The 12,636-nt window shown below is 38.0% G+C and overlaps 1 protein-coding gene and 1 pseudogene across 3 annotated transcripts in view; one reads left to right on the plus strand and one right to left on the minus strand.

Annotated features, from left to right (window-relative positions):
* AKT3 (AKT serine/threonine kinase 3) overlaps nucleotides 1–12,636 on the minus strand; it is a 261,729-nt gene that overhangs the window by 119,935 nt on the left and 129,158 nt on the right. For 2 of the 3 annotated variants that reach the window (XM_025048497.1, XM_006914260.3), the window contains exon 3: nucleotides 11,337–11,462. The exons of the other annotated variant lie outside the window; for it this stretch is intronic. In XM_025048497.1, the coding sequence (XP_024904265.1) occupies nucleotides 11,337–11,462 (126 nt within the window). The remainder of the gene's footprint in view (nucleotides 1–11,336; nucleotides 11,463–12,636) is intronic. 3 annotated transcript variants of the gene reach the window in all.
* Nucleotides 3,124–3,242, plus strand: LOC112481756 (annotated as a pseudogene).

The following is a 12,636-nucleotide window of genomic DNA, read 5'->3' on the forward strand; positions in this document are numbered from 1 at the left end:
TGCTTGATTATGTATTATTCCCAACCCAAAAGAATGCCTCGATGTCTTTCCTAAATTCCAAGGCTTAAAGGTCTTCCCCCAGTACTGTGGCCTTAGGCCTCATTTAACTTTACTCAAAATACAATGAGTGCTTTTAAATTAACATAAAGATACAGAGAATAAAACAGGAAGGCAGTGATTTGGTGTATAACTGCAGAGAGATAACAAAACATGTGCCCCTCGAGTCCAATTTGTTAAAAATGCAGTGATCATATAATTCATCCTAAATATCCAGATGCTTCTGCCTCTAAAAATTAGCGTTTCTCCTAGAACTTCTGTGATATAATTAGAAGAGCAAGGCTGAAATCTTCACATACTAGTGAATCCTCTGCATTAAGCTAGTTTCCTTAAATAGAAGCATCCAGAAGCTCTGAAACATCTCTTCATACACTAGGTGAAAATGACAAGATTTGATCCGTGATACTGACATGTAAACTAATCGAGGCACGGAAAGCCCACACTGCAGAACTGCCCATGCTTTCTAGAAAACCTCTGATCTCTGGACCCCAAGGCAGCACAGATGCTTCAGGTAAGCAGCACTGTAGAAAAAGCACCGGCCTTGAAACAGAAAGCTGTGAGGTTGGCTTCCGGTCCTGTCACCTAATAGATACATGACCACTGCAAACCCCATCAGCCTAAGTTTCCCCAGTTATAACAGGGATATTATGTATTCTGCAAAAATGCTATCAAGACCAGCAATATTTATGTATAGCACATAGCACACAGGTGCTCAACAAGTGATAATTATTATTAATTCTCAATAGATTGAATGTTTCAAGAAGTTGTCCGTTTCTGATAGCAAGTCATTCAATTTCAGGAGAAAGGACTTTAGAGATTCCTCATTCTAACTCCTTCACATCACAGGTGACAGAATTCTGAGTCCCAGACTGGTTAAGTGACTGACCCAATATTATGTAATAAATTTCTGTCAAATAATCAGCCACCTGGCTTCCACCTCCATGCTTCTCCCTCTGCTATAGCATAAGTAAGTATCACTGATACATAAAATACACCTCTCAGGAACAGTGCTCTGCTGTGTGAACACTTGGGTACCACCATGTTTTTGTGGGTGCTGACTAAACATCATCTGAAGAGAACTGTCATCTCAGAATCCCACAAATGATTAAATGCGTTCGAGCTCGGTGTTAGACCAGAGTCCCAATCGCATCCTCGCTTTGAGACTCTGGGAAAGCTTCTTAATCTCTCTAGGTCTTAGTTTCATCAGCTGGTTTGTTTTTTTAAGTTAATATTTATTTCACAATGTTCTTGTCATGACAAAATGTGCTCCTATAAAGCACTCCATATATAGTAGGCTCTTAAAAAATGTCAATTCTCTTCCCTTATTTCCTTAAGCCTCTCTTAATTTCTTATGTAATAATTGTAAATACGGTGGAATTAAAGTACCAAATATAATGGGCATATGATCATTTTTAATTTATAATTTTAAAAGTTACACATAAACCTCTATTTTCTAAAAAATAAAAATTTAACTTAAAAAATAAATATTAAACAAATCAGGTAGGCATGACCCGTAAATGACCCAGGTCATAAATGATTATAGTTAGAAAGATGTGCAAACAGAACAGGAAGGAAAAAGCTGAGATCAGCGGCAAAATGAAACAACTGTACAAGGACCCTCAGCATCGAAGTCTGGCTGATGTCGGGCAGTGTCACAATCAGAAAATTTTCACCTGAAAAACTAAGATATATTGAACTGTTAGTAATTAACTTAATGTAAAAGTTATACGATAAATCCACCACAGCTGCTTGTCACACACAGGCTGCAGGCGGTGGCCCTCCCACCTGACACCCACTGTCCACTCCCCACCCTCACCCCCTCGCCTCTCCTACATAAAAGCCATCAGATTTTTAAAAATAAAGAGATAAAGAGATATTGTAGCCTTTCTGAAAAAAGTCTAAAACGATTTTAGCTAAAGAAAAAAACTGCCTTTAAGATGGGCTTTAAAAATGGGATATTATTTGCATCAGTAAAATTATTTTATAGTCTACCAGGATAGAAGATAAACAGCAATGTCACTACAGAAACTGCACACAAAATGCCAGGAAAGCTGCCTAATTCTGACCCTGAGAAAACAAACTGTCTGATAGGATTGTGGCATTCTGCTAAATATTTCAATTGCCATGTTTATTCCTATCATTTATGCTTTATCCTCCTCCGAAATTTTTCACTCTATACAGGGATTAAAGAAATAACATACCATCTGGAGCTTTCATTCACATATGAGGATTTCGTGCCCATTTAAAGCAACAATAAGAGATTCAGGTGAAGTTCAAATTAATGATATTCCTGTTACCTGGAATGTATTTTATCTTCTGAAATCTTACTACTTCTCCAATTTCCAATTTCCAATAGAGCTTTTTCTTGGTGATCTAGTCCTTAAAGATACCTCCCCTCTATCCTAAACTCATACTGAATATATTCATTATAAACTTACTTCAGAACTGAACTATAAAACATCTCAAAATACCAATTCGAAGGGTTTGTGGCAGATTTTTGCTACCAGATTATAAATTCTTCAAAGCCAAGGGTTATATCATGTATCTGTGAGTTAATAAAATGAACACAGGCTTCGAGATTAGCATCTGTTAGACAGGGCTTGAGAATTCTGGCTCTGCCATCTACCAGGTAAGTGACCTAAAGCAAGTCACATAACCTCTCTCAGTCTCTTTGAAATGGAGAACATAATACTTACCTCAGATGCTGGTGTGAAGATTAAATGAGATAACATATGTGAAAGGGCCTGGCACATAGTAACGCTCAAAGAAAGGTTGGTTTCCTTCCTTATTTCCTTCTTTTTTCCCTCAGAACCTGGTACAATGTTGAGAACACAATAAACCCTCGATAAAAACTCTCTAAATATTCATTAGAACTTAGCTTTCCTAAAAATATGTTTAAAATTTATTTGTGATAGCCCCTCTATTTTCCAAATTTTGTTACTTTAACTCATATGCACACAAGGTAGAAAATTTCAAAACAGAGCAAATATGTGAGGTTGTTGTTTGGGATCATTAGGAAAGGAAGCCAAGAAGGGAGTCAGGGGTAAAAGTATTTTTTAAAAATTCAACTATGTCCATGCCACCCTGAACGCGCCCAATCCCGTCTGATCTCGGAAGCTAAGCAGGGTCGGGCCTGGTTAGTACTTAGATGGGAGATCACCTAGGAAGACCAGGTGCTGTAGGTGTAAAAAAATAATAATAATAAAATGAAAAATAAAAATAAAAAAATAAAAATTCAGTGAAAATAATTACATGTATGGTGTTCCTTCACTTAAGTGTCTTTGGATAAGTGACAGTGAACTGCTGACCTTAGGAGAAGTTGTGACAGACGGAGCGCAGGCATGAGAGCGCGGGAGATGGGAGGAGGGGAGGAGGGGAGGAAGGAGGCTGGTTCTGCTGGGTCCTCCTTCACATCCTCACGTCACTTAACGGCAGCTACTGACACTGATCACTCCTCGCCTGCGCTCCCCTGAGAACAAGCCTCGCTGCATCCTCCATCTTACAGAAAAATCATCTAATGGAAAACCCAAATTAATTTAAAGTTTTTCCGCAATGGATGGTAACCGAAGGATCCTCTTAGAACAGTCAGAAAGGAACTTAAGGATCTTATTACTCTTGTTAAAAAACAAAACCTCCGACTAAATAGGGGATGACAGAAGGTACATGGACCCTCAGCCCCTGCAGAAGCCTGCCCTCCGAAGGCTGGGGTTTGAAGAGTGTGTGCTGCACCCAGCTCCTCTGAGTTCAATCCCCTGGTGTTGCCCTTCAGCCTCAATGACGTCTTCTCTGGTGGCCAGAGGCGGCCATGGTGTGATTTAGGGGTCTAGCTTGTGTTATCTGGCTATAAGGAGGACTAGCCCCTAAGATCAAACTCCTTGGCATTAAATGAAATCAGGATTGTCCCCCCAACCCAGCAGTAGCAGCTGGCCTCGACTGTACAAGATCGTTGTAAACAGGTTCTACTTAAAACAGGGAATGGTCTTTAAAGAAAACCCAGTAAAGTAGTTTCCTCGCCTACCCCAACGTCACTTAGCTGCAGAGAGAAGAATGGCTGCCATTTAACTCGATTGAGCAAATATCACTGAGCATCTTCTATCTCACACTAACGCTTTTATTGGCACAGAATCTTATAGTTTACAAAGTATTTCACATATATCATCTCATTTAAACCTCACTATAACCCTGGGTAGATATTATTAACTTCATGTTTAAAGATGAGAAAAGTAAAGATCAGAGAAGTTAAGTGATTTCCCCAAGGACACACAGCTAGTGAAGTAGCAGAACCGAGACTCAAACTCCAAGTCCAATGATCTGCCAGTACACCAGATCTTGTAATAAACGTTACAGGGAATTTTCAAAATGAGTATACACGGTCACTGTGCCCTAGCAGTTTATCACTCCCCTGATTCTACACAGGCCACATACATATTTGTATTCCGATGAACGAGGCTAAGAAGGTGCAGACTAAACAGGCTTCAGAGTAAGTCAGGAAAGAGGAGGGAGGGAGCATGAAAGATACCAGGATGGGTGCGGGCTCTGACAGAAATCTGGTCACCTATCGCACTGGTCCCCGACCTTTTGGGCACCAGGGACCGGTGCTCCCATGAGAATCTAATGGCCGAGGATCTGAGGTGGAGCTGAGTCGGTGATGCCAGCGCTGGGGAGCAGATGCAAAAACAGATGAAGCTTCGTTTGCTTGCCCACCGCTCACCTCCTGCGGTGCGGCCCGGTTCCTCACGGGCCATGGACTGCTACTGGTCCAGGTCCCGAGGGTTGGTGACCCCTGATTTATACCGTTACAATGAAGGAAGGAAGACAGTGAACGTATCTAATAGGAACCACAAATGATACACAGATCGAATTGCGTTTACAAAGGACACACACCTGATGGCACCCTTCAGAGATGCAGGGGTCCGCTCACACTCAGCTGCTGGATCTGAGACTCTGGACTGCCACGGTCATATTCATTTACACAGGATTACTCTCTCTCTCTTTTTTTGCACATTTGTTGCGTAATGTAGAAAAAAGGAGGGAAGAGCAGAAATTCTGTGGACTTTTATTCCTTGTCAAATTGGAGTCATTTGAATGACGATATTACGGTTATTTTCTAAAAACTATCTCCTTTTAAAGTGCTTTTTGAAAAGGTTTTCTTCACTTCCCAATCTAAACTTGGTTTATAGGTTAAATTCTGCATATATATGAATACAGTACCACTTATAAAAATGAAAGCTAGGAAGTAAATTTGATTAAATCTACAGTAATCATTTTATAATGAATTTTTAAAGTAAGATATCTATTTCTTACAGTGAGATACACCTATTACCAGACATAATTTCTGATTACCTAAAATCTGATCACAATTAGGGGGGTGGAAAAAGCATCGAATCTTCAAATGATTAAATATATAAAGTGGTCTAAAAATTGCTCAAAGCAAAAACAGGGTTAGGAATTCTGTAAACAACTGAACCTAACAGAATGTAGCAATGCAGATCAAAAGGAAAATGTGTGGACCATTAAGGAATAATAGAAGAAAAAAGAAATACTGAAAATGTGTAGAGTATAAACACAGTTACGATTTTAGCAAGTGCTTAATGGTTGATACAGAATACATCAAAAATAAAAATTCATCTTCCTCTTGTGAAAAATGGGGAAAATTTGAGATTTTTCTGAGCAAGGAGATAATATCTGCAAAGGAACTTCTTTTAGAAGAGGCATCGGTCCTATGCATTGCTTCCAACCACTCCGGGGAGGAGAATATTTGAAGGTAAGCAATCAGTTAGGAGACTATCAAAATAATCCAGGGGTAAACCGATGAAGAACCGAATCACGATGAGAGCAGCGAGACTGGAAAGTGGGGAAAACCAAACGATATCTTGCTGACGCACTGATTCATGGGCCAAAGAGAAGGAGAACTACCTGTCCATGGATGTGTCCCATCTGCGGCACACTCTACTCAGGTTCTTTTTTTATTAAATACTGATTTGCACACCTAATGCTCAAGAGCCTCCAGTGGTTTCCAACGTGTTTCCATTAAAAACACCCAAATGGTGTTCAAGACCTTTCACAATCTGACTACAACTTATCTAATCTTAACTTTTTCTCCTCCAACAAATTCTCTGTCCACCCAGGACATTGCCTATAGTAGTCAGAAAACAAGCTGCTCCTTAACTACAGACCTTGTACATTTGCTTATGTCATTTACCTCACTGAGAATGTCCTCCTTCTTCCAAAAACCTACACATCACCTGTCCTTCAGAGCTCATGTTAATCTCATCTCATGAGCAGCTAGTCACCCTAGCTTACTTTACCTTTACCCATTCTCTCAACTTCTATAGCATTTATTCTCTATAAAATTCATTTTAGCAAATAATCTCATTTTCCTTCCCATTGTTATGTGTTTTATGTGAATGACTTCCAGAGTCAGTGACAAATTCCTACATGAGAAAATTGTATTTAATACTCCTTTTAGTATTTAATACAGTTCTAATGATCAATAAGCCCTATAAAAGTAACCCTTGTATATTTTATATAGTATAGGGTTATTCTAGATTTATACCGTTGTCATTCTAGGTGGCATCATGTGTTATGTAAGACTAAGAATCAAGTCATCGCTTTTCCTTTATGACCACGGACAGCCACACTAGAAGCATTAATAGGAATTAACAGATTTGTGTACACATTTATAATATTTGAGTCTAATATTTATTTAGAGATAAGGATGTTTTTTGGTAGGTCTAATTTTCTTCCTTGTTTTCAAACCGAAAAGAAAAATGGGTCAATGAGGAAAAAGATATTGTCAGAGTAGGCCAATAACTGCAACAGGAAATAAGGTAGAATTGTAGGACGTGCTGTGGGGACGCATCCTGGCACTTCTCCCTGTCCCCCACAGACGTCAAGAAGGGAACAGATCAAAAGAAGACTGAGCCCCAAGACAAGTGGGCAAACATTCCAGTTCTCCATTGAGAAGCAGTTTCTGCTTTTGAGTAGGACTGACAGCTGACAAAACGTTAAAGGCCATGACTATTGGGTAGACTAACTACTGCATTCAAAGTACCTTTGCAACAATGCTGTGTGTATCCCATGTTATTTTTTAGTCAAAATGTAATGTTTCTTGTGCAAAGATAATCTCAATCTATAATTAGCAATTTACCAAACCAAAAATCTGATTAGAGATGTACCTTTCTTTAAAAAATATACATTTTTTAAAAAAATTTACATTTCTACAGCACATTTAGAAGGCACCTTTACATATAGCTCATATTTGATCCACCTGAAGAATGAAGGTCAGATGTTATTATCCACATTTTACAGGGCTTGGAGAGGTTACATTCTGCATGTCAGAAGATATCTAGCAATTTAAGTGTTGGAACTCCCACCCAAAATCAACTACCAGGGCTCTTAATCTAGGGAAAATGTCACAAAATGTGACTCGGGGATGGGAATAACATATTTAAATAACAGTAGGAAAATCTGAATTTTAATCTTGATACTTAATTACCACTACCTAGTAAACAACCTTAGAAAGATCACTGAATTTCTAAAGGCTTCACTTGTCTCATCTCAAAAGTGAAAAATATGGACTAGATGTTTCCAGATGTTCATTCAAAAATAGTTATTAAGCCCTAATATGCAGGCACTAGAAGATAAAAGATAAACAACACTAGGCTCTTTCCCCTAAAATAACTCATAATTGGCAGATGAGACATGCACATGAACAAGATAACCAAGAAACAATGTGATAACAACAGGTAACAGCTTTGTTAAGGGCAGAGAAGAGTAATTTAGCCAGGCTGGGAATTTTAATCTGAATTAAGTCTTAAAGAATGAAAAAAATTATCCAGGCAAATAGAGGACGTTCCATTGAGAGGGAACAGCCTAAACAAAGGCTCAGAGTAGAAAAACAGCATAGTTAGCACAGGGAATTATCAACAGTTCGGTACTGTCAAAGCAGAATTGCACAGCAGAAGAGAGACAAAGCAAGAGCTAAAAGCAGAGGCCAGATTGAGGAGCTTTTCGCATGATGTATTAAGGGAGCTGGACTTTATCCACTAGGCAATGAAGATGCAGGGCAAGGCTTTCACAGGAGAAAGGCATATTTAAGATTTAATTTTAGAAAGATCACTGTGACCGTCACGTGAAGGAAGTATTAAAAGTGGTATGAACTAGAGGCACAGCCTCCAGTTAAGACTCTATGATGAAGGCTTGTTTTAGGTAATTCCAGGAAAGGACATAAATTCAGGAAATAAGGAGCAAAATCAGCAGGATTAAGAACTCAATTGGGCGTGGAGTGAAGATGTAAAGAAAAAAAGGCATGGAATGGGTCCAGGTTTCTGCTCAAGGCTGAACTGAGACACTGAACATAGGGGGGAAAAATGACAAAATTATCTTGAGTTCAGCTTAGGACATGTTGAGTCCAAAAAATATTTAAGGAGAGATGTCGAGAAGTCAGGGGAACACAGTAACCTACTGCCCAGGAGAGAGGTCTGCCCTGCAGACACAGCAGTGTGGGCGTCAGCTGAACACAGGGAGTAACTGAAACCTGAGAGGGCCAATGTGACCACCCAGGGAGAGGGTCCAAGTGAGAAGAGTCCTTGGCCAGAACCCTGTTAGACATCCAAATGCATGCCCCAGGCAAAGGACGAAACCAGGAGAGACATCCCAGAAGGAAGAGGTGGTGAGAGAGATCACCCCACGAAGAAAGTGGCAGTCAACAGTACAAAACGCAGCCCACATGTAAAGCCAGGAAAAGAACTGAAAAATGTCGGCCAGTCTTAGCAAGCAAGTCGTCACTGGAGAGCTTATTAAAAGTGGTTTCGATCAAGTGAAAAAGAGGGAAAGCTAGGCTGCAGTGGGCTGAGAATTAGGAACAATGAGTATAGACTATCTTTTTAGACATTTTATATCAGAAAAGAAGGAATATGAAATTTAACAGACTGGAAAGGTCAATTCTAAGTCCTTTCCAGTTCTGATACTTTATTTTTTCATGAGAATAAAAAGCCTGTTTTGGTAAAATTCCATTAAAATCTACACACATTAATTTTAAGTAACATCTTTAATTATCAGGGAAAACAGGGGACTCATACTGTAGCTATCAATGGAATATATGTGTATATGTAACAGTTCCCAGCATACCTTAGAAATACCTTGTAAAAGACTGTTTTCATTTACAAAGGAGGCTGGGCAATAGCGAAACTATTGGTGAAGTAACCCTTGCTTGTTCCAACTGTTCTTTCTTTTAATGTCTCATAAAAACATTCTTTCACCCTCTGCCTGGAATACCCTACCCCTGTATTTTAATTTGTTTAACTCTTTAAGGGCGTGTTCAATCTCCCCCTCACAGAATCACAGGATGTGAGAGACAAAAAGGCCTTATAAATCCATTGAATCCAAGTGTTTTCACTATGCTGATGAAGGAACTAAAGACCAGAGAGTTTCAGAAAATGACCCGCCCAAGGTCATACTCATGGCGAAGCTGAAATCTGAACCATTCTTCAGCCAATGCCCATTTCGCTACTCGCTCTTTCCTCAAGTAATTATTATTTATAAAATTTAACACTGCAATAAATCAAGCTTTAAGAACAGTCAATTTAAAATAGTTTATTTAGTGTAAGATTCCTGTTAATACACTTCTGAAACCTAAGGAGCTGGTCTTCAACTTTACCTGTCCATTTGAGTCAACCACCTACAACTACTCGATTATATAAATAAAGATTACAGATGTCAACTAATATTTATTTCGTGGATAAGCTGACTGTCAGTCACTAAACAGGATTTCTCCCCAAGAGTGCAGCATTTATTTCAGCCTCTGCCAGTGGAAGTGTTGGAGCAGATGTTGGCAGACTGTGACATACAGTATGTCTTTAAAACTTGTTGGGGTGTGAAATTTCATAAGGTCAAAAAATGCTGCATTTTGATCAGCAGATACAGGAGTTCTGTACTTTTATAAATTATTTCAGGCAAATCAATAGCATTTGCTAGTAAAACAGAGGAACTAAGAAACTATACTGGCTTTAGGTAGGATGTCATAACGTATGCCGCTAATGTTTTATAAGCCAATTTCTATCGCTTTAAAGCAAACGCTCGCCCAAAAGATCTTTAGAATAAAAATGTGTTCTTAAGTCAACACAAAATACAAGATATTATTCCAATTGACAACAAGATTTTAAAAATAATTTTCTATTGAAAGCAGGCTATAAATATCTAATGAGCATTTGGGTGCGGAAAAATGATTTCCTTAACTAATACATACATACAACAGCGTTCTCACTTTTTTTTTAAATGAAATTCCTACATAAGAATCCACTTACATAAATAGAGAGGGGTTTTTTTTTCCTTTAAAGCTAGTATCTTCATCATTCAAATGATTTCACAAACCCTTTGGTTTACTGTTTTATTCTTCAAAAAAATTAAAAGACAGTATTCATAAAAATGGCCAGGGCTCCATACAATGGTAAAATGACTTTTATAATATTAAAGGATTTTTGTTATCTTGGATTTTCTGTAGTTACTATTTCATTGTATTTTTATTTTTTTGCTTCAATTTCTCCTATCTTTTCCAAATATGACTATAATAAATAACAACCAAAATCAAAATTAAGAATGGTGTCTGAAGATTTTATCTCAATGGTACAGACTGTAGCTGTTATGCAAGTTTATTTTAACTAACAGAACTTTAAAATGCTTTACTTCTGAATTAACAAGGAAAAACCCTTCCATTGATAAATCAGTAATGCAGGCAAGTCTGAGTGCCTGGTCACAACATAACAATAATAACTGTTGTCATCATCATCATCATTATCTGTAAGGAAGAAAATTTTAACTACGAACATAAAATCTCCCCTGAAAATTTCTAATGCAAATCACTTGTTTCTCATCATACAATCAATCAAAAGAGCTAACCAAGATTACGATAGGAAACTATGTTTAGAAATGCACCAAGTACTGCGACATCTTCAAACCAAGTTCACGCCAGCAACCAAGTTCAAAGGGCTTTGTCTACATTTTATAAAGAAAAACTTGAGATACATACTCAGGGAATTGTAATTATCACATTCAAGTGCTAACTATAAAAAATATTAAACTATTCATTATATAAGAACACATATTATCTATAATCCCTATGCTAAGGAACTGAAATTCTACAAAAGCTGAAAATTTCTCTGCTATTAAATACAAACCTAAACTTTTTAATAGGCTTCTCAAATATACTAAGATATCTGACACATAAGGTCATGCAAATAAATCAATACAAGGTGAATCAACAATCATAATTAACTTACTTGCCACTGAAAAGTTGTTGAGGGGATAAGGTAAATCCACATCTTGAGGTTTCTCTTTATATCCTATGAATGAGCCATCTGTCTTCAAAAGGAAATATCTTGGCCTCCAGTTTTTTATATATTCTCCTACATGAGGAAAGCATGCATGTTAATGCTAGGGGGAAAAAATGAACAGCGGCTTTTATGTGAAAAATAAATTATGGTGCAATATATGTCCTACAACACTAGCCTCCAAAAATTTAGTTAGGCAATTTTCTTTTAACTTAGCTTACAAAAGAAAATACATAAGCCTGCAATTAAGATTCAATAAAAACCCAAACATGTTTTGTTTTTAATGATTTCACACTTTGATAATTCATTTGCACCATTATTTCTTCAGAGAATCATTCATCTGAGTACACATTTTGTTCAGTTTTTCATTTTATCAGATGGTTGTTAGAACATATTTTCAGCCGTTTTAAAAAGCCTTGGTAAATCATCCACACAGTATCAAGGAATTTCTATGAAAAACACTTAGCATAAGAAGGATATAAAATAGATGTTTCTCTTCCATGTCCCACTGACTAATTGTGTCATTTTTTTTTAAAGAATGTGAAAAGAGTCCATTTTCTGCGTTAAATTTTGATCATAACTTGTTTAAACAACATTTTATTGTTCTACATAGGAAAATAACTTTCTGTCGAATGCTGTGAAGTCAAGGAAACGAGAAGATGTGGGTTAATAGAGCTTAGCACCACACACACATCCATGTACACAAACATCGTGACTGTAAGAACACGTAACACGGTGCCTAGCACATAATCATCGATAAATGTGTATTTTATCAGATTTTGATATAATCTATTACCTGGCTACCAAAATATAAATTTTTAGCAACTAGATCGCCATGTGCTTACTTCATAAAGAACTCTTCATAATTTTAAGCAACAGAGTGCTCTATGATACCACGAGAGCTGGAAGGCTACCTGGTCAACCTTTAGTTCTCTACTGCAAGGGTCCCTAAACCCCAGGCTGCGGAGAGCTACTGGTCAGTGGTCTGTTAGGAACTTGGCCGTGGCCTGTTAGGAACAGAGCTGCACAGCAGGAGGTGAGCGGCTGCCATCAAGTGAAGCTTCATCTGTTTCCCCAGCGCTAGCATCACCACCTCAGCTCCCCTTTAGATCATCAGGCACTTTATTCTCATGGGAGCACCAGTCTCTGTGGCCAAAGAGGTTGGGGACCGCTGCTCTACTGGACAGTTCTACCAGGCTATTCAATCTCAAATGCTTAATCATAGTACTATAAAAAATTGGAAGCCATT

This window comes from Pteropus alecto, unplaced genomic scaffold (assembly GCF_000325575.1).
Source record: "Pteropus alecto unplaced genomic scaffold, ASM32557v1 scaffold115, whole genome shotgun sequence".
Classification (NCBI taxonomy): domain Eukaryota; kingdom Metazoa; phylum Chordata; class Mammalia; order Chiroptera; family Pteropodidae; genus Pteropus; species Pteropus alecto.